The sequence below is a fragment of the Vulpes vulpes genome, chromosome 11, assembly GCF_048418805.1.
Source record: "Vulpes vulpes isolate BD-2025 chromosome 11, VulVul3, whole genome shotgun sequence".
NCBI classification, from domain to species: Eukaryota; Metazoa; Chordata; class Mammalia; order Carnivora; family Canidae; genus Vulpes; species Vulpes vulpes.
This window is the reverse complement of record NC_132790.1, coordinates 89,949,313-89,971,564: the sequence shown is the minus strand read 5'-3', so window position 1 is coordinate 89,971,564 and position 22,252 is coordinate 89,949,313. Positions and strand designations below refer to the sequence as shown.

At 38.4% G+C, this 22,252-nt stretch overlaps 1 protein-coding gene across 2 annotated transcripts in view; it reads left to right on the top strand.

Moving 5' to 3' along the window:
* Positions 1-201: 201 nt before the first annotated feature.
* Positions 202-22,252, top strand: part of SLC9A9 (solute carrier family 9 member A9) — a 537,539-nt gene continuing 515,488 nt past the window's right edge. For both annotated transcript variants that reach the window (XR_011995298.1, XM_072727072.1), the window contains exons 1-2: positions 202-867; positions 15,734-15,936. Coding sequence is in view for 1 of the 2 variants with exons in the window: in XM_072727072.1 (XP_072583173.1) it covers positions 693-867; positions 15,734-15,936 (378 nt within the window). In the remaining variant the exon portion in view is untranslated. The remainder of the gene's footprint in view (positions 868-15,733; positions 15,937-22,252) is intronic.

Below are 22,252 nucleotides of genomic sequence, written 5' to 3'. Positions count from 1 at the left end.
TAAATGCTGTGCTTGTGACTACCAGTTACATAAAGCCAGAGAAAGAAAGAAAGGAGAGAGAGAGAGAGAGAGACAAAGAATCATATCCTAAACTCTTTTTGCTTCTCAATTTAAAAGAAAAATTCCTGTGAAATATCTTGAGGTCAAATCAGAGCTGTCAATCAATCCCTATCACACTGGTAGACCTTGGCTGAAGAGGAGAAATCTGGCCTGTGAGTGAGTGAGGGTAGGACTCGGGGAATTAGCCTCTGGAACTTAGAAAACGTTGCTGGGGAAAGGTGATCTGTTTTATTCTTCATCTACAATTCACCAGCTTAAATTATACAGCTTAAAGAGCTTTACTCCTCTGAGACAGCAAGGATCATGACTCGAGATCTCGGGCAGGTGCCTTGCAGGGCCGTCCGACGTGAAAGATAATTGCGTGGAAATGAATCATTGAAAGACAGTAAAGTCCATGATGAAACCACAGCCTGGAGTTTGAAAAGAGACAGGGCTGCTTTAAGAGGGAAACAGGAAGTTGTAACTAGAAGCCATCTGAATACTAAGCCAAGGCAGACGCTCATGAAGTAGCAACTTCGGTGGTGGCAGGGCTGATCCTGAAATCTCCGGGCGGCCAGCGCATCTCTGGCAGATCCTGACACAACAGCCCATATCCAGGGCTTTGGCTTCAGGAATCCCAAGAAGACCCGAGAATGGAGAGACAGCACAGGTTCATGTCAGAGAAGGATGAGTATCAGTTTCAACATCAGGGAGCAGTGGAGCTGCTGGTCTTCAATTTTCTGCTCATCCTTACCATTTTGACAATCTGGTTATTTAAGAATCACCGATTTCGCTTCTTGCACGAAACCGGAGGAGCCATGGTGTACGGTGAGTGCAGAAATCGCAGGATTGATGTGAAACTTGTTGCTTGGTCGTAATTAGAGACTTGTGCTCAGATGGCAAAGTATTGAAACTGGAGGAAATGTGCTGATTGAAATGTCATTAGCTTGATGAAAGGTGCCGCAGCCTAATGAATGCTCAAGTCTCTCCAGATGAGCTGCCGAAATTTGCCCTGTCACAGGAGTAAATGTCACAGTCATGTTCTGTTCTCACGCCGCCCAGAACGCGAGCCTGTTGACAGATGCAGGTCCATTGTCATGTGGGGAGGCAAAGGGAGCAAACTGTTTGTTTTTGTAATGATAGATATTGGGAAGTCATGGCTCCTCAGTCACAAAGAACAGCCCGTCTTTCACAGGAGGGGCTGAGAGGCACTCTAAAGTTCTAGAAATAACATCTTTTAAAAAATGTACAGAGTGAATCCTCTTTTTGTCACCTAGTTTCGAGGAGGAGATGTGCAGAAACATACCCCCACCCCTCCTATTGGGATAATTGTACCCAAATCCATTTTAATTATATGGGCGATGTTTTCTTCTCTCCTATGAGAGTTTCTTTCTGCAATACTTTTCATTTCTTAGGCTGATTTCAGACTTTCTAACTTATAATTCTTGCCATCTTAATATTATTTGCGATGTGTCTTTTTTGGGAGGAGAGGGGGCAAGACGTGGAAAAGCACTTTACAATTTAAACTCCCAAAGTGTTACTCCTTCTGTGCAATTTACTGTGTCAGGCCTTTCAAAAAGTTGAATAAAATGTGACAGAGATTATCTGTACTGTACTCTCATCTTTGAAAGTAAAATGCAAGGCACTAGTAGTTTTAAAACTAATTCAGCTTGATAATAGATAGGAATTTTGAACACAACGAAAACAGTGAAGCATTGCTGTAATTCATTGCAAAAAATGTACTTCTATATTTTATTTCCCTCATTTTGAAGCCTTGAAACTGTTTCTGTCCCTGAGGTTCAGGGAACAGGATCAATGAACATTTTACATGCAAACCATGTGACGTCCTGATGATAACAATGTACAGTCATGATTTGAGACCATGAGAAATTCTTTGCCTTAACTGAATTCTGCTGTGAGATACAAGCTAGGAGCTACAAGTTTTAGGCTAAGCAATATAATTTCTTTCAGGAGGCTTGATGTGCTGATTCCTTCAGAGCATAGAGTTAAATTCCTTTGTATTGAGGTTCTTAAAGCACAAAACTCTCTTTTGAGGGGAGAACACAATCAGGTTGAAGAGAAAGTCAAAGAGAAAGAAGGTGATTCCATCAGATGTAAAGCCCCGGCAGTCATTTGCCCTTCTCCATCAAGAATGAGCCACGATATTTTTCTCGACTTGGCTAATCAATAATCAATGAGGATATGGGATGTAACCTAAGAAGCCAGAAACAATGTAATTCTTGGCATAAAGTCTATGTATGGTTTTGCAAGACAACACAGATTTTAAAATTATGAACTTTTATAAAATTACTTCTTCTAATAAGAAGAAAAGATTTCTTCACAGCACTAAGTTTGATTAAACTATGACTCCTTTTGCCAATTTCAGTTTATCTATCATGGAGGTTCCATTTTGTAAAACTTTCGATTAAATTTTGGTGATTTATTAAAATTCAAATATGCTTTGTACTCACAATAAATAAGTGCAACTTTTACTTTTGAGCCTGAAAAAAATCCCAGATTACCTTTAATTCTCCAAACTTCATGAAATACTTTTAAGTTATGATTAAAGTCATAAAATATTAGCATATTGCACACTAATTCAGATAGCATTTCTTTAAGTTGCTTTCTTAAAGCTTATGGTTTATAAGAGTGGGATTAAGTTGTCTAATTACTGTTCTTTCATGAACTCTATATGTCAGTTATTGAAGCAAGTTCTGAAAGCAAAGTAAAATGATTATAAGAATTGTGAGAACAGGGTCACTTGAGTGGCTGATCCTTGATTTTGGCTCAGGTCATGATCTCAGGATCATGAGATGGCCTCAAATTGAGCTCCACACCGAGCATGGAATCTGCTTCTCTCTCTCTCCCTCTCCCTTTGCTCCTCCTCTCACTTGCCTACATACACGCTCTCTCTCTGACATAAACAAATAAAACTTAAAAAAATTATGAAACATATATATATGCATAACTATTCCTTTACTAGAATCCTGAGTATCCTTGAGTTATGTTGAACTATATAAATCAATGAAAAAACTTATTTTATTGTTGTTTAATTTTTTTTGTTGGTATAGAATTATACTTGTTGAAATTTGAGGGAATCTTAGAGGTTATCTTCTCTAGCTCCTTTGTTATACAGAGGAAGAAACTAAATCTCAGAATAGTGAAGTAACTTCCTCAAAACTGGACACTCATTCATAACAAGGTCCATGTGCTTTTATACATCTATACACATGTCTAATAAGATTGGTTCCTGTTCATCGTTACCAATAGTCTCTGAAAACAGTCTAAATGGATGGCATTAGTGACATATTATATTTCTTCTTCAGGGATGATCTAAATGTTATATCTGAAATGTTTATCAAGACTTTCTGTCTGTGATAAAATAGTCTGAGACTACAACAAAGGAACAGGATTGGACATTCTAATAAACATGTTTAAATGAGAAGGGAAAGGAAATGCCAAGTGAATGAAATGACCAGTGCCTATAAAAGAATTTGAAATCCATGAATTGGGAAGGGGTCTTAGGGATGATAATTCCAACATCTTAATTTCACAGGCAAGAAAAGAAAAACTTATACAGGTGAAGGTCATGTAATTAGCTGCTGATAGGGAATTCAACCTTCATCTCAACTAAGACATTCTGCCTTTCTGCTGTTATTCTGTTGAAATATGTCTAAGATCCTTAATATATCTAATAGATGTTAATGCATTTTATCAGCATATCAGGAATCCAATTTAAAAATTCTAAGGAGCAGGAGCTTAGGAAAGAAGTAAAGGAAAATGAGGGGAAAAATTATCAAACAGCATTTAACTGTTATTGTTAGAAACAATTTCCAAGTTGTCAACCTTAAAATATCGTCCAAAGGGTTGTAGCGGCCACGAAAAGTCATGTGTAGTGTTTGGTTTGATTCCCTGTTCATTGGAGGTAAATCTGATGTTCCAACTACAAATAATCTATTATATGAAAAATGTCTTCTTTTTTGACATAAAGGGGTCCTAAGATGCTTTTGAAGAGCAAGTGGCAGCATTATAATAATATTTTTGCTTCATGAGGAACAGTAATGGGTAATTGTTTCTCATGACATTCTATGGCTCTCAGTATTTCAGAATTCAAGGATTGGAATCTATAAGTGGTTTAATATCTAAGCAATGATGATATTCCTTTAAATTGGACTAAAAGCTTAAATGACTATTAATGGTCAAAATATTGATTGATAGCAGCTGGTGCACTTAAGTCTGCTCACTTAGGACCCTGTATCCCATGTTCATTGTTCGTAAAAGAAAAATTGCTCCATGTTCCCTGATAGCATTAAGAATTTCATTACCCATCACTGGGGGCTCTCATACTTTAGAGGATATTCATAATGCTATATTTTTTAGGATTGGGATCTAAGCTTTGGGATGGAACAATTTAAACCTCTTAGAATTCTATCTTCGATTTTTATGGCCTTCCAATATGAGGGACAGTCTCTGAACTCATGTGGAGATTTGCTCACTGTTTAGTGGACAGAAGGAAAATTTCAAGCCACAAACTTTAGATTTTGAATTCATTAAACTGTGTCATATTAAACTATGTAAGCTATGTCTGATCTTTTAACAGTACACTTAGCAATATTATAGGATCAAATAATTCACTCAATAGCATGTTTTTTGAAATTTAAAGATAATATAGTTACATGATGAATCACTAAGGTTTTAAAAGCTATCTTTCTTGAAAAATCATATGTTCTTGATTTCATCGTAGCACTGCTTGGAGGTTCCTCAGGATAAAATTGTGCTGCTGAACACGATGTGGCTCCACCCTACTGATCCGTGTTGCTGCATTTCCAGCACTGCCTTCCTGGCTGCTAGGACCATAAAAGATGTTTATTACCACTTTGCACTCCTCCCCCTGCCTGGAAGGCCCTTCTGAGACTTCGTACTTACTCAAATGTGGTGTGCTTTATGGAGAAAGCATTGGATGCTCTTGTGGGGATTTGGGTTTTAAAATCCTGATGACTTTTTTTTTTTTTTTTCAGTAGCTAGATGCATTACTTTGGGCGAATGACTTAATCTCTGGCCTTATTTGTTTCATCTGTAAAATGAGGAAGAAATGAAAGTATACTCCCAGCTGCAAAAGTCCTTCAAAATTTAGGCCAAGACTAACTTCAGCCATCAGGCATCTCTCAGCCACTCCAATCTAAACCAGTAACTTTCTTCTTAGAACCCTCTTGGACAGGGTTTTAGTTAGTGTTATTTCACCACTCTTCTTGTAGTTCTGCTCTGATTTTGTAATGGGTGCTCGGGAAATTTTATTGAATTCCTGTCAGAAGGGTAAGGAGAGGGGCTCCTGGGTGGTTCAGTCAGTTAAGCATCTGCCTTTGGCTCAGGTCACAGTCCCAGGGTCCTGGGATGGAGCCCCACATTGGGAGGGTCCTGGGATGGCTCCCTGCTCAGTGCAGGGAGTAAGCTTCTCCCTCTGCCCCTCCCCCTGCTTATGCTCTCTGTCTCTCAAATAAAATCCATAGAAGAAGAAGAAGAAAAAAAAAAAGGTAAGGAAAGCAAGTTATATCACCAGAACAGAGAGGGTAGGTTGAGGATTCAGGGGTTTATGGATGCATGTTCTGTGAAAATCAGAGTGGTTCTGGTTTAAATAGAAGGGACCTGCAGGAAAGGTAATTAGAGTTAAGAACCCAATGAACTGAACTTGCTCTCCCTTTAGTGTAAAAAAAGTTGATTTTAAGGAGCTTCAGAGATCAGGGCAAGGTTTTCCGTGCTGTAAAGTGAATATTCAAATAAATGTTGAAAAGTAAAAAAAAAATTCAAGGTATATTGCTTTCTGTAGGTTTTCAAAAGTTGATTTTAAGAAAATAACCTCCTATACATTCTGTTGTGCTTCTGATTCTCTAAGGAGCTGCAGAGGAAACCCTGAGTGCAAACTATTGTGCTGCCTCGGAAGATCTTCTCTCAGGGTATTAGAGGCTAAGGAGTGTACACATCAAGAAAATGAATCTATGATTCAAACTGCTTATGATGTTTACATATAATCTAGATTGGATTAAGCTTATATGGTTAGGGAAGAAGAGATATAAAGAACTAACATTTGTGAAGCACATCAAAATATAATAGTAAAAATAGCTAACATAAATAGTGTTTACGATGTGAACTATGTTGTCATAAGGGCTTTATGTAAGTTCACTCATTTAATCTTCACAACAACCTTTTTTTAGATGGGAAAACTGAGGCATCAAAAATCAAATAACTTGTTTAAGGTCACATATCTACAAAATGCCATAGCTGGGACTCAAACCTTGGTAGTTTGACTCCATGTGACCACTGAATATCACAAACCTGGGTGTATTCATGTGTGCATGTGTGGGTGGGGGAGGAGGTATTATCATTTTCATACTACACATGAGGAAAATGACCCTCAGAGACATGAAATAACTTGCTGGCAACAGGGCTGTGCTTCAAGCCCAGGACCGTAAAACCCACATTCTTTCACACACCTAGCCATTATTTAATAAATGTCTACTCTGTGCCACGTGAAGGTATCTTAGGAAGTTTACAGAAGAAAGATAGAGGCTGAGATATCTAACTGTAAATATTGCTAATCCTTACCACATCCATGCAAAATACAGTACAAAATAGAGTTTGCATATAAGGACGAAAAAGCTCAGAAAATTTACAACTTTGGCCAAGGCTTCACAGAATAATTGTCAAGAAGGCCATTTTGAAAGCTGGGACTCTCAAATTTTGTTCTCTCACCAAAGTCTGCTGCTGATATGTAGGCAGGAGTGGGGAAAGGTTGGGGAAAGGAAGCAAGTAGTTAAGTTTTCCTTCTACCTTAAGGCCTAAGAAATGTTATCCTATCATAGCAAAAGGCCCAGCATGGGAAATACAGTGGGAGCAATATTTTGAAAATACATCCATGCCAAGAAGCTGGGTTAAAATATCCCAGGGAGAGTGATGAGGCTGCCCTGGAAAAATCTGCCCCAGCATCAGGGAAAGCAGTGTTGCAAGTCCACAGTCGCTCTGGTTTTAAATGTCTGGGGCTGTCAGAATGGGTGGGGGAAGTCACTGTAAATGCCTTATTCTTGTGAATCATGCAAAATAGGCTTTCATCGGATGTTAGTTTAATTAAATTGAATTTTAGGAAAGGACTGAGGTAGAATCTTTAATTATGCCTCTGGGATCTCCATGCTGTTTGAAACCTGTGTGTATGAGCCTGACGTGGCATGGACATTGACAGAGTTCTGTGACTGAGATGGCACTATTTGTTGTCTTTTTAAAAAAATTAATTTATTTATTCAGGAGAGACACACCAAGAGAGAGGCAGAGACACGGGCAGAGGGAGAAGGAGGGAGCCTGATGTGGGACTTGATCCCAGGACCCTGGGACCAGGACCTGAGCCAAGGGCAGATGCTCAAACACTGAGCCACCCAAGTGCCCCTATTTGCTGATCTTCTATGACAGTGCTTCTCATAGCATCAGCGTCACCTGAGAAACTTAGAAATGCAAGCATGTGGGCCACAACCCAGACCTACTGAGTAGGAAACTTGGGGCAGCGTCCAGCAATCTGTATTTAACAAATCTTTCAGAGATTTCTAATGCACTAAAGTTTGAGAACTACTTTTCTAGGAAAATAAAGTTGAACCTGGTGGTTCCTACTTTTGTCTCCTTTACTTTCTTCTAGCTCTTCTCTTTCTCCATTACCCTCCTATGATGAAAGTGGGTTTGGGAGAAAATCTTCACTTATTAGAGAGTTCCTTACTCCCCTCTGTTCTTTCATTATTTATATTACTTTGTAATGTTCCTCCTCTGGTCTAAGGAAAAAAATAGATTGTTTTGTGTAAGCGTTATAAAGTAATGGGGATCCCTGGGTGGCTCAGTGGTTGGGTGCCTGCCCTTGGCCCAGGGCGTGATCCTGGGGTCCCGAGATCGAGTCCCACGTCGAGCTCCCTGCATGGAGCCTGCTTCTCCCTCTGCCTGTGTCTCTGCCTCTCTCTCTCTGTGTCTCTAATGAATAAATAAATAAAGAATATTTTTTAAAAAGCATTATAAAGTAAGAAATCATTTTATTTTAGTCAGTACGTGGCTAGTTAGATATCTCTACCTCTATATTTCTTCTGTAAACTTCCTAAGATGATTGCAAGGAAGGAAGGTAGCTATGCATAAGCTGGTGGCTAAGATAATTTCTAGAGAAAAGTTATCTATAATCCTATGTTAGGAACCTCAGAGTGCTGTGAAATGTGCGGGATGTGTACGTCTGTGTGTGTGTATGTTGTGTGCATGTGTGTGTGCCTGTGTATGCTGTTTGGTGTATACCAAGAATGGGGAAAAACATTGGACACCCTACCATGATAGAAGATCTGAGTGGTTGTGTCTTTCTGTCATTTCCCATATGACTCTAACATATAGGAAGATAGAACTTTGAATGAGGCATCCTAAGGTGGGACAGGTTCACGGACCCCTTTCCACCTTGGAACATCATGGGATACTCAGACTGGCAGGTGTCCCAGACCTGTTCTGAAACCCTTATAGGATTTTTTTCTTCACCAAAGCAAGATGACAGTGATCCAGCACAGAGCAATAAATCGTGTCCCTTTTAGCAACACCCACACTTTCCTTTAGTCCTTTGAATTTAGAAGATTGGTGGGAGGGCAGAGAAGGAATGGAATCCCTAAATAATCAGAGAACATTGTATATTTTTACTTTCGGTTCTATCTGTGATTAATCTCAGTGTAAAACTGAAGTACTAACAGCAAAATTTAGGCAATACATTTAACGTTTGAAATTTCAAACCCATATCATCTCTAAATCACTGTTCTGGTAAAGGTTTTGATAAGATGGGGAGGTACATAACTATTGAGCAAAAAGGTAAAAATTGTGGAGATGACACTTAAAGTCTAATATTTGCGAATACTATCTTGCAGGCAGTTAAATGGTGTCCACTGATTTGGCTTCCTTACAATATTTGTCACACCGTTTCCTTCTTCATTTCCACATTTTTGAATCCCTAATTCATATTTTTGGAATCTGGGTGACTGAAATAGTACCTTAGAGTCTCTGCTTTAAAAAGTCCTAAAAATGGTAAACAACCCTTGGGGTTAATAATTTTACTACTGTCGTCTTAAAATTCCTGTACTCAAATTCCTTTGCTAAATTCTTCCTCAGGAAAATTAGACAAATTCTGACGTTAACTTCCTCTCCATGTCCTCGCCGTATCTTAATTCTTATTTTTCCCTTCACATAATTGTCTCCCAATGGTTTCCTTAGCTAAAAATCACAGTGAATCTTTCTCCCAACAAGAAGCCCCCACCATTCTTTCTCAAGACCTTCTTGTCAACCATCTCTCTTTCTTGAATACCCTCTCTGTTTCCCAGCTGTGGGGGCCCTTGATCTCAGCTACCCTAGTCAGCCATCCCAAACTGCTTGATGTGCCTGATTAGCACCATGCTCATTGATTTCTGAATGCTTCTTTCTGGAAAGTCCTTGCCCTCTACTCTACCTGGAGAATGCCTACATATCCTTAGAACCTCCTATGTGAGGCCTTCCCTAACACTTTGGGGAGTGGAGTTTTAGTCTCTCCTTTAGGGTTCCTTAGGACTTTGTACATTTACTTGTTTAAAAAATAGCTTACATATATGAGGATGCATTCAGTTGCTAATAACAGAAATCTTGACTGAAACAGACTTAAGCAATAAGGACATTTATTATCTCCCCTAACTAAAACTCTGGAGAATAGTCTTCAGGGCTGATTGATTCAGCAGCCCGTTTTGTCGTCAAAGACTCAGGTTCTTTCCTTTTCTTTGCTCTGCTATTCCTACTGCTGACTTAAAATCACATGAGGAGTAAGATGAATATGGAAGTTCCTGGTATCCTAACCAGGCCCAATAATATCCTGAGGAAGAAGAGAGCTCATCACTCTCTCTCTCTCTCTCTCTCTCTCTTTTAGGATGTCAAAGCTTTTCTAAAAAGCTCACTAAGCAGCCTCCCTTCATTTTTTATTGACTAGAATAGAGTCCTATGCCATTCTAGTACCAATTATCAGCATGGGGAATGGAGATAACCTTGGAGCGGAGGGAGAGATCAACTTACCCTCAGTACATAGCTGTGTGAGGAGAGGTGGACAGCTGAAGAAATCAGGGCTTTGTTGGGAAAAGAGGGGGAGACGGATGCTGGGTTGGCAATCAACAGTGTCTGATATACTAATCAAGTTGATATATAATATATAGGATCAAGATTTATTTTCTTGTTTTAATAAGGGGCAATGCTCCATTTATCTAGGGTTATTCTTGGTAGCCACTGAATGCATGCAGAATGAAAGAACTACAAAACTCATTTCTTCTTTAGTCTTCACATATTAATAACTACATGCATTTGCTTTAGGCTTCTAAATTCTCTCTGATATCATGCTGCATTTAAATATGTACCCATGGACTAGTCTGATTAGATGCATATGTATAGATGGGTTTGTTGCTTTGTGCTCCAGGGGAGCATCTGGAATCATACAGAAAAAGAGTCTAAAGGGAGCCTGCTGGAGTGTGCCATGCAGTATGGCAGTGTGTGTGATAGTGTATGAACACAATCATGGATCGAACAGAGCCAGAGAGATTTTAACACTTTGTGTTTTCAAAATCATTCTGTAATCTGTTTATTATATATAAATATAATAATTATATATAAAAGTAAATCCCCATCTATATTCCTTTAAGAAAAACCCCCTTAGGAAAATGCTTCAGCATCATATAGAATGACTGTCAATAAGATGCAGGGGGATTGGAGGTGAAAAATAGCCTTAATAGAAGAAGACACAGGAAATACTTGTACCTTTTTATTTCTGAGAATCATGATCACAGGATTGGGCAAGAGAAAAAGGCCTGGTAGGATTAAAATATTTTAATATTTTACGGTCAGGACCATATTTTTTTTCATTTTTATAATTCTCCCAAGCCTTAGAGCAATGCCTTGTGTGTCTGTGGCATGAAAGCAGAATGAGGGAGGGAGTGGAGTTTTCTTGTATTTTCAATGTGGAGAATGAAGCGAAAACCAGTTCATAGAGACAAGGCTCATATTTCTAAATGTTTCTCTATTGCGTCCCATTAGGCACTTTTTCCTCCCTTCATCTCTCCTTTCTTCTCCTACCAACATCATATCCATGCCTGTTGGACATCTGTTATGGGTGTTATATTGCAAGCTCTGCAAGGAAAGGAACATCACAGCATTCAGTGTGATTTGACATTTTGAAATTTTGGTCACTGACCAACTACATAAACTTGGAGGATCCTTTTCTTCTTGACTGCAAGGGAGTTTGTGGGCTTAGAGAAAGTTGGGTTACAATTCTGCCTAAAGTGTAGCTTTTCTCAAGGAAAAAGGAAGAATAGCACAGAGCCTCTGTCCTAAACAGTTTCATTGTCTTGTGGGGGAGACAAAGCCAAGGTCTGCAAAGCAATGCTGAATGAACAATGTAAGCCTTTATAAAATTGGGCCATAAAGGGTGTGGTTTAAGCTGTGAATGCTGTGAGAACTCAAAGATGAGGGAACTCATTGAGCACAGGCTGTATCAGAGTATGGGTCCCTCACAGTGGGACTTGAGATGGGATTTGTAGGACTATGAGTGCTTTAGGGATGAGGTATATTGTCCAAACTCCATCCAGGAGCTTGTATACTGATAGGGAGAGGTCAGAGTTCACTAGAGAGCACATCTATACTATTGTCATCCCAGTTGTCCAAATATATCCAAACTTGCAGGGGCAGGGGATGCATCTGGACTGGTTTTGCTTGGAGAAGGTGATGCCACCAGCTGACTAGGGAGCAGAGCTTAGGGAAATGTCATGCTTGTGAGAATATAACCTAGAACCAGGCCTGTGCATATGTGTGCTCCATGGCATTGCTTTGCTGGGACGAGCTGCCTCTTTTTTCTCCTGGGAAGGTAAGGTCAGGGCTTGTGGCTGACCACTGGGATTGGTGGTTTGTGTCCATAAACTGTGGCAGCCAGTCTCTTTCCTTCTGTGTATAGGTGGCCAGTGCTTTCTTTATCCTACACCTTTGTGGGGATATGCAAACAACCCTTTTCAACTGCATTTTCTTCCTATGAGCACTCCTACTCTGTCACCTGCTTTCAAACAATATTGTGTTGGAGTGCCTTAATGCAACTCCCCCTATTCATTTCAACATCTGGCTAAAGCACTGAATGGACGTTTGGCTGTCAGAAGCATCGTCAGGCTCTATGGGCAGGTGTCTGGCCTCGGACATTAAGAATTTTCCAGCTGCTGCTACTGTAGTGGGGTTGCACAAATGGCTGTTTGCATTTATTAACTGAGTACACCGTGCCACTTCAGTTTCCCCACTGGCCATCACACTGTGTCGAGATGTTGCTTCCTCTCAAGACTTGGGGTCAAGGGGAGCAGGACTAGAACCTTTTGTCAAGTGTGTTCATTTGGATCCTCTGAGGAGCAGACACTGGGAAGATATTAGTTGTGTGAAAGATTTCTTGGGGAAACTTTTCTGAAGGAAAATGGGGAGGGTGTTTTTGGATTCTGAGACAGCTGTCAGACTTTGGTATATCAGCGGCCCCTGTGGAGGGAGGGAGGAGAGGAAGGTGGGTAGGAAAAGGTTTAGATTATGGCACAATTCCAAGAAAGGTTTAGCAAGGCTGATGAGGTATCCTTAAGCCGTGGTGACCCTTCAGAGCAGCCCCACCTCCCTGCCTTGATACCCTTACTGAACTCAGTCATTGACTGGCTTCAGTGAATTTGGTCATGGACTCTGGAGCACAGTAGCTGACCCCATCGATCAACTGCAGTCCTCAGAGTGGGAGATTTATTTGAGAGATGCCATTACACCTGGTCACCCCTGTTGACAAGCATCTTACTCCATTTAACTCCAGCATGCCTCTTGTTGAAAGCTGGGAGCAGAGCTCTTACAAAGGTCCAAGCAGGGCCATTCCGGTTTTGAGGCCTTGTATGAATTTAACCACAAGGGCCCAGATACTACACACTCATCATGACAAATAATTGAGTTCCCTGCTTGGGAATAAACAGTGGACACTTCATGTTAACTTGTTATTGCACTGAAAGCATATTGCAAAAATAAGTGGCTCACCTCCTGGGAATTTTGAATGGTATTAGTATAGGTTCTCTCTATTCGGGCCCAATGCAGATAGCGTCTTGTGCTTCCTTTATTTATATCCCACTTAAATAGAAAGCACAGGTCATAGAATCACTCATGGTACCTGCTGAATAACTTAGAAAATGAATCCTTCTTAGTCAAAGAGTATTGGAAAAGTGATGTTCTTCACAGGTACCCTAAACCACTTAGGGTACCACTTCACAGGTACCCTAAACCACCCTAAACACCACTTGTGTTTTCCCTTCTCTTTCCTGATTAGTTTTATTGTAATTGTTTGACATGGCGCATGAAAGTCTGCCCACTGTTTGATGGTGCATTAAGCACTCATGGTGGTTAGGTACCCATCACTTATATTCTCTTGCTAACGAAGGTTAGGACACTGTATTTCTCTATTATGGAGGAGTGGGCCAAATACTGAAACTGGAATGAGGTAAAAATATTCTTGAAATCTGTTTTTATTCTCATCCATCATTCCCTTCAGTTCTCCACATTGTTGCCAAAGTGACAGCTCTTACATAAAAATTTTATTGTTTTATGCTCCTGCCTAAAATATTTCAATAGTTCTAGATTACCATCAAATTAAAAATAAACACTTTATACCATGACTGAGGAACTTCTTTATGACTTGGTCTCTGCCTATAGTCTGCGGTCTAGAGTTTTCAACCTCTCTCTTTCTTTCCATCTCTATGTCTATCTTCATTATCTCCCTCCATTTATTCCCTTCCTGCACCACTGCTTACTCTCTAAAACCAACGTATTTCTTAAGTCATTCTGTATTCATAGATAATCTTCAGTACGTTATCCTGGTTATAGTTAACACATTAACCCTACAATTTCGGTAACAACACAACCGAAGTTAACTTTTCATTCACATAATAGTCCAAAGTAAGGTATTCCTGGTTGGCAGATGGCTTCCCCCCATCTGGTATCTCAAGGACCCAGACTCCTTCAGTCTGGTGGTTCTGTCTCTCTATATGGCTTTGTTTCCTCCCCATCTGACACATCCAAAGCTGTGTTCCAGAAGTGACACCTATCACTTTTGCTTATATTCCATTGGTGAGAACCCAACCAGATACAAGACAATCAGGAAACACAATTTCTGGCTGAGCATCTACGCTCCTGACAGCTTACGCTACACACTTGTGTGAACAGAAATCCTGGGGATCTTTTAGCTGTCTCTGCTGTTATGTACTGCCACCCACGTGTGCAACCTGGATCCCAACTTACTCCCTGATTCAGCTTCTCTGGACAAATCTTACATGACCTTTTAAGATTCATGTAAAGCTTTGTATCATTCAAAGGGCTTTGGAGTGTTTTCTCTCTATACTCATATAACACAGAGGGCTTACCAGCTGTCATAGCACATGTCACATTGCATTATAGTTGTTTGCTTAAGGGTTTTCATTTTACAAACTTTAGCTCCTATAGGACTGGGGCTATATTTTTATTTTAAGTCTGGAAATGTCTTGTAAAAAATATGCACCCAACAAATTATTAAATAAATGAAAGGCTATTAGGTGACTGGATTCACAAGAGTGGTAAAACCTTCGACATTTGATGTTTTAAAGACTGAATTGTGGATTTATCCTGAAAAACACATACAGCAGTCCTAATTTTAAATGGAGGAATGTACAGGCCTCTGAGGTTTCTTTGCTATTTATTAATAAATCTATAGTATTAGGAGAGTTTACGTTACCAGATTACCATGAACATCCATCCTAACAGTATATAAACCTAAAAGTCAAATTGTTACTCGGGTTTAACTCTTCACTGAAAGGAATGTTCTATCTTTAGAATTCATTTACTACAGGTAAACAGAAATATTCAAAGTTGTTTGAAAAATTAAAGAATGTATTGTGTCACAGAACAAGAAGTCTAGAAGTAGGGTAGCTCCAGAATAGGTTGATCCAGTGGTTTGGTGAAGACATTAGGACCTAAGTTCTGTCTGTATCTTGGTCCTACCATTCTCAGCATATTGACTATGTTTTTGGACTGGGTCCCCTCATCGTCATAAGAAAGCAGCCAACAAAAAATGGGGAAACAAATTGCCTTTTTCATATCCCAAAGGAGAAAACAACACTTCTCTCCCAACCATGGTATATATAAGTGCTTCCTTTTAGTTTGATGGCACTGTCTTAGATATGTGCTGATTTGTGGACCAACAACTTTTTGGGAAATTTGATTCCTGACTGATTAGATTACTCAGTATCTGTTACAGAACAAAGGTTTTCTTGAAGCACTTAGTTGGATAGAAGAAGTGGGTAGCTTTTCTTTCTAAAATGTGTGGCTCCATTAGGAAGTGGGTAGCATTTCTTTCTAAAATGTGTGGCTCCATTAGGAAGGAAGAGCAAGGGAATATATGCTGTATAATTAGGCAGTAATGTCCACACTACAAATATCTTAATAAAATCTATTGAACTTAATACAATCTATGGCAGAGTTAACAATTTTCTAAGTCAGGTAATAACATAACCTTTCCTCCTGCCACTTCTACAAGTTCAAAATTATATATTTAAAAGCATCCAATAGTGAGCATTTTAGATTCAGTTCTTCCAATGCAATTGTTTATTCTTTATTCTAGGCCTCATAATGGGATTAATTTTACGATATGCTACAGCACCAACTGATATTGAAAGTGGAACTGTGTATGATTGTGGAAAACTGGCCTTCAGTCCATCAACTCTGCTGATTAATATCACTGACCAAGTTTATGAATATAAATACAAGAGAGAAATAAGCCAGCATAACATCAGTCCTCACCAAGGCAATGCTATACTTGAAAAGGTAAGGATTCCATCTGGTCGTATATTTTTGTTTAAAGAATTGAGCCATCGTATGCAACATATTAACACACATGTATATGTCCTTTTTAAACACCACACTATTGCGCCAATTTAGTTGACTAAGGGGATATACTTAATATAATTGTTTATCAAATCATAGATACATCCCATAAAAGATGGTAATACTTCTGACTCTGCCTTTCATGATACTTGTTTCAAGTTTTTTTTTTGTTTTGTTTTTTTTTGTTGTTGTTGTTTTTTTTTTTTTTTAGAAGGAGTGAGCAGGGGAGGGCAGAAGAGAAAGAGAATCTTAAGCAGGCTTCACACCCAGGATGGAGCCCAACTTGGGGCTCGATCCCATGATCCTGAGATCATGACTTGAGCCAAAATCAAGAGTTGGACGCTTAAACCAACTAAGCCACCCAAGTACCCCTATTTGCTTCAAGGTTTTACATGTGTTCTAAGTATCATTGTATATATTGCCAGCTGGCTACTCAGACCAAATCTCCCTTAAGTCAGAAGAAATATAGGGGGGAGTGAAAAAATCTTCACCTGTAAACCTTGATTTAGGATGACTGGCTTTGGGGCACCTGGGTGGCTCAGTAGTTGAGTGTCTGCCTTTGATTCAGGTCATGATCCCAGGGTCCTGGGATCAAATCCCACATTAGGCATCCTGCAGAGAGCCTGCTTCTCCCTCTGCCTATGTCTCTGCCTGTCTCTTATGAATAAATAAATAAAATATTTAAAAAAAAAAAAGGATGACTGTCTTTTGGCTGTCAACACAAAACACTGGCCACTTGGCTATTTATAAATACTTTTTTAAACGCATTTAAAATAATTTTAATATGAATTTACTCTAGTTCTGACTAGAGCCAGTGTTATCCAGAAATATGTTGGTGTGATGGTACAGAAGAAAAAGAAAACAATGAAAAATTTAAAAATGGAAATATGAAAACAAATGCTAAATATTTCTGATTTTCAGAGACACCTGGGTGGCTTAGCAGTTTAGCGCCTGCCTTCAGCTCAGGTCGTGATCCTGGAGTCCTGGGATTGAGTTCCACATCAGGCTCCCCGCAGGGACCCTGCTTCTCCTTCTGCCTGTGTCTCTGACTCTCTGTGTGTGTCTCTCATGAGTAAATAAATAAGATCTTTTAAAAAATGGTTTTATTTTTGCAAATTTTGAACTGCTTCAGTTATTGGAAGGAAGTTTCCTTCTGCTCTCAGAACTCTGGGTCAGAAAACAGAATTATCTTTTTTTTTTTTTTTTTTTAAGATTTATTTATTTATTTTAGAGAGAGAGAAAAGGCAGGGGTGGGGTCCTGGATCCCATGACTTTGAGATCTGGAGCTGAGCTGAAACCAAAAGTACAATGCTTAACTGACTAGATCACCCAGGTGACCCAAGATTACCTCTTGGAGTGTGTTATGCATTCTGGATCGGTCTTTGGAATAAGGAATAAGTGAAATTGTGTTTAATGATACAAGTACATGCTAAGAACCAGGATCTCATGTGACTCATTCCAGAACATTTTGAGTTAGACCTGAGAGCTTCCTTGATATTATGGAAGTTTGTTTTATTACTTTCACCCATACAGATTTAGTTTTCTTTTAATATATAGGCATTTGTTTCAATTTTGAGAGTTTTGGGGTGGGAGGGGAAATACTTAGTCTGTAATTTTTCCTCATTCATGATAGATAATTTTTAATGGCACTATTTTCATGTTATCATCCACTAGCATATTTCTAGATTAACTTCCTTCTAGCACTTGATGAAGGCTCAGGAAAGTCAAACTAATTATAATATTAGCTTAAGTCAGACTTAGGAGAGTGAATTGAAGCATGCAAAAAGCAAATTAAATAATGTGTTTCTGAAATAAATAGGAGCAACTTTTAGATCTTTTGCTCTTTTGGATGATTTCTTCCACGTGATTCTTTCTGTTTACATGGATAATAGAAACTTATGTATCTTGAAATAAATAATTTTTAAAAGGCTTTGTTGGCAGCATATGATTTTAATTAAAACCACACTCTTTAGTTTACCTCTCTTTAGCACTTGGACATAATTATTTTTTAAATAATTTTTTGAATAATTTTTAAATTATTTTTTAAAAGATATATATATGTCTTTATATATATATCTATCTATCTATCTATCTATATATATATATCCTCACTCTCTTACCTATTTTTTTTAAAGATTTTGTTTATTTATTCATGAGAGACAGAGACAGAGAGAGAGGCAGAGACACAGGCAGAGGAAGAAGCAGGCTCCATGCAGGGAGCCTGACGTAGGACTTGATCCCGGGTATCCAGGGTCAGGCCCTGGGCTGATGGCAGTGCTAAACCACTGAGCCACCCGGGCTGCCCTCTCTTACCTATTTTTTTTCCTCTTACCTATTTTTATCTACATTTCTAAGCAATACTATTTTACCAAACTAGTTGACACCCAACTGATAGCTGATATCTCTGTTACTATAACAATTTTTTTTCTAGCTGGATTGCCAATAACTGATCAGAAATTTTGTTACTGTGTTGTTGACATATTGAATCCTTTATATCAGCAGCCAAACTCCAGTGTTTGCTTTTGAAAAACCAAGGCAAGAGTTAGAGAAAATGTCCAGGTTGCTGGGGCCTTCTTTGTTCTTCCATTGGGTAGATTATGAATTCTATACATAAAAAGTTTAATTGACCTTGAATGGTTCAAGTATTTTCTAGATTAATGTCTAAATCATGTGACTCATTTGTCATAATTAGCATTTGTCCCTCAGGGTAGCCAAGATTGGTGACAGGCAACTCAGTACCCAGAGTAAACCCTCCCCTCGTTACTGGTGGGGAAAGAGGCATCCACTGGTACACTTATCATATTAGATGACTTAAAGTGGAAAGAACTTTGTTATCAATGGCCAGCGTATATTTTAATGTACATTTGTTTCTTATGTGCTAGTGTTGGGGGGTGCTAGTTAGTCTACAAAAATAAAAAACCCACAGTCTGTCTTTCTTACTGGGAATTCGCCACTGCACTCAACTATTCATATCAATCAATTATTCAACCAATCCATCTCAGATGCAAAAGCATTCCAAAAAAAGGTTCATTCATTGGATACCTTATAAGGAAGCAACATGGTGTAATGGGGAAAAAATTCAGGACCAGATAGATTTTCTCAATATCCTTAGTAAGTTCCTTGAACTCCAACTTTCTTATTTGTAAAGTGGGGAGATTAGAACTATTTTGTAGGGTTGTTTTAATGTTTAAATGAGATGATGTATCTGATGAGTCTGGATACCACTAGACCCTTTACATTGTACTACTATTACTGTCTCTGCTATTATTACTGCTGCCAATTCTACTACCACCAGCAGTACCATCACCACTGCACTGCCTCTAACACCAATGCTATCATTGCTATTACAAGGTAATGTTTAAATGCTTAGCAAATGCCAGGGATTAAGGAAATGTGTTTTTTTTTTTTCGTTCCTTTAACATTTCTTGGGGAGAAAAGATCAATATATAATATATACCTGTATATAACTCAGTTCTAAATTATATCACATAGACTGTGAGGACTGTAAAATACCATATGCCAAGCTTGTTTCATTCATGCTCAATACATATAGAAGTGTAGAAAAGAAAAAAATAGTTTCACTTAGAGATTTATAAAAATGATATTTTCCTATACATTGTGAACAACTGATGATCTCAAAACAACCTTCTGGGAAAATAAAACTAAGTGGTATTTCTTTGTATTTATCTTGTTCATGTTTCCAATTATTTGGAAGCCATTAATAATTCTGTGGACCCCAGTTATCTTTAACTGGTTTTAGCTGAGTGGGGCCTATATTCTGTGATATGATGGCTTTATGTTAATTTGTTATGTAATATTTAGGAACACCAAAATGTCTACTAAGAATTTCTGAATTTCATATCAGTAGGGAGTTTAAAACTTGCTTTTGAAAAGCAGATAATAAAATAAGTTTCCATCACTCATTCATTCTTTCAACACAAATGAGTTGGGTGAGTCCCATCAGTTTCAATTCTGAAATAAGGAATCATGTCAAGGAGTTTATTAATGAATCAGGGGAAAACACAGCAAATAAATAAATGAGTTAATGCCCCACAAAGCTGGTATTAAGGGAGGGGGCCAAGTACCACAGACTACTCAGGAAGGACAATGTTATTTCTTATTAGGGTGATAGAAAAGATTTCAAAGGAAGATAGTTGACGGACTCTGGTAGTGGTGATGTACATAATGTGCGGAGGTGGAGAGTCATTATAAGCAAAGGCAGGGATCCCTGGGTGGCTCAGCGATTTAGTGCATGCCTTCAGCCCAGGGCATGATCCTGGAGTCCCGGGATCGAGTCCCACATTGAGTTCCCTGCATGGAGCCTGCTTCTCCCTCTGCCTGTATCTCAGTCTCTCTCTCTCTCTCTCTCTCTCTCTCTTTCTCTCTCTCTTTCTCTGTTTCTCATGAATAAATAAATAAAATATTTTTTAAAAAATAAGCAAAGGCAATAACATGATACAAAAATGGAAAGAAAGGGATAGAGAATATTCCAAGAAAGAAAAAAATTTCAATTTGTTGAAATATGGAAGACCAATGAAGCATAGGGCTAGAAATAAGGGCAGAGCTTGATTACAGAAACCCTTGAATGCCAGGTTGAATAATGTATACTTTATTTGAAGTCAGTGGAAGAGTGTTATGTTGACAAAAGCAAAGGGATACTTTGCCTGCTGTGTAGAGGGTAGAAAGTGAAAGCAAGCAGAAAATGAGGCCTAAACTTGGATGATAACCAAGGAGCAGATGAAGAGAAGCAAGGAAGAAGGTGCTGTAGAATTTGGACCTAGTGGGCACGAGAAGGGAGAATGGCTTACTCTGCTACTAGGTCTTGTGGGTTCATAGAGATGGTAGGGCAGAAATAAGGAAGTTAGAAGTTAGGGGAAGATGCTGGTTAGGGGAAAATAAAAAGTATGGTTTAAAATTGATGAATGAATAAATCAATCTAATCTCATCACTAATTTATCTGTTATTGATTTAGCACATTGTTTTTACCATATTGAGTTTGGGGGAGTCAGCAGGCCGTTTGGCTGGAAAGGCTTGCAGATCTAGTCCATTTCCAAAGAGTTGTCAGCACAGTTAAATTTATACTTCCTATCATTCATAAATCAGTTGACTGTAATGTAAAAAGTCAAAGGAAACTACCCAGTGAAAATTTTGCCAAGTCTTCACTTCCTGTGTGACAAGTGACACTATCATTTGGTCAGGGAAGTTATTTTGGAGTACGTTACCCTGCTGAGTAATCAGTCCTGTCTGTTGTTTCAATGAAGAGAATTGCTAAGCTGCAAATAGGTCACACTGAGGCTATTATCAATTGTGTTGGTAATACTTTATATTTTAGAGATATTTTAAGGAAGCCTTTACAGCAACAGCTAATCATGTGACTTTTATAAATAATTTTGTATTTGCAGTATTAAAACATCAGTGTCTTAATTTATTCTCAGTGTCCAACTTTTTCTTTTTTTTTTTTGTCCAACTTTTTCTAATGGTTAATTTAGACTTTTTGTGGTTCAGATCCTTAATTCTTAAGTATTTATTTGTGAACTATTTTTGTTCTTTCCAGTTTTTCCCTTTGCTTGATTATTCTGGCTTCAGAGACCAGAGGGCAAAGCTCTTCTGGTAACAGGAACAGCTTGACCAGAGTCACTGGATCATGGGATAAATATGTCCAGTTAATGCTAGGACACTTTTGGGAAGAATAAGAAAAGGCAGGAAAGAAATCTCTAAAATTGTTCTCAGCACACTGAGAGAAGAAAGCAACACAATAGAATAGCACTTAGGATTTGGAGAAACATTTGTAGAATATTATCAATTATTCCTCCATTTCTAGAGAATATAGAGAACTGGGGGATCTCAAACCTGCCAGTGAACGGGATAAGGCTGTCTGAATAGACTTAGCTATTTTCATCCTAAACTTTGGTTAAGAGATCTATTGTCACTAAGGAAACTTAACATTTTTAAAAGTGTTTCTTTCAGCCTGAGAAATGATTTCAAAAATATCTCAAGACTCTTAAGTATTCCATTTGGTTTGGTTTTTCCTTTTTTTTTCTGTGTATTTTTATTTTTTCTAGTCTTATTGAAATATAATCAATATATAAGATTGGATTACAACATTAATGATTCGATATATGTATGTATTGTGAAATGATTACCACAATAAGTTACTATCCATTACCTCATACAGTTATAATTTTTTCTTATGATGAAAACTTTTAAGATCTACTCTTCTAGCAACTTTCACATATACAGTACAATATTATTAACT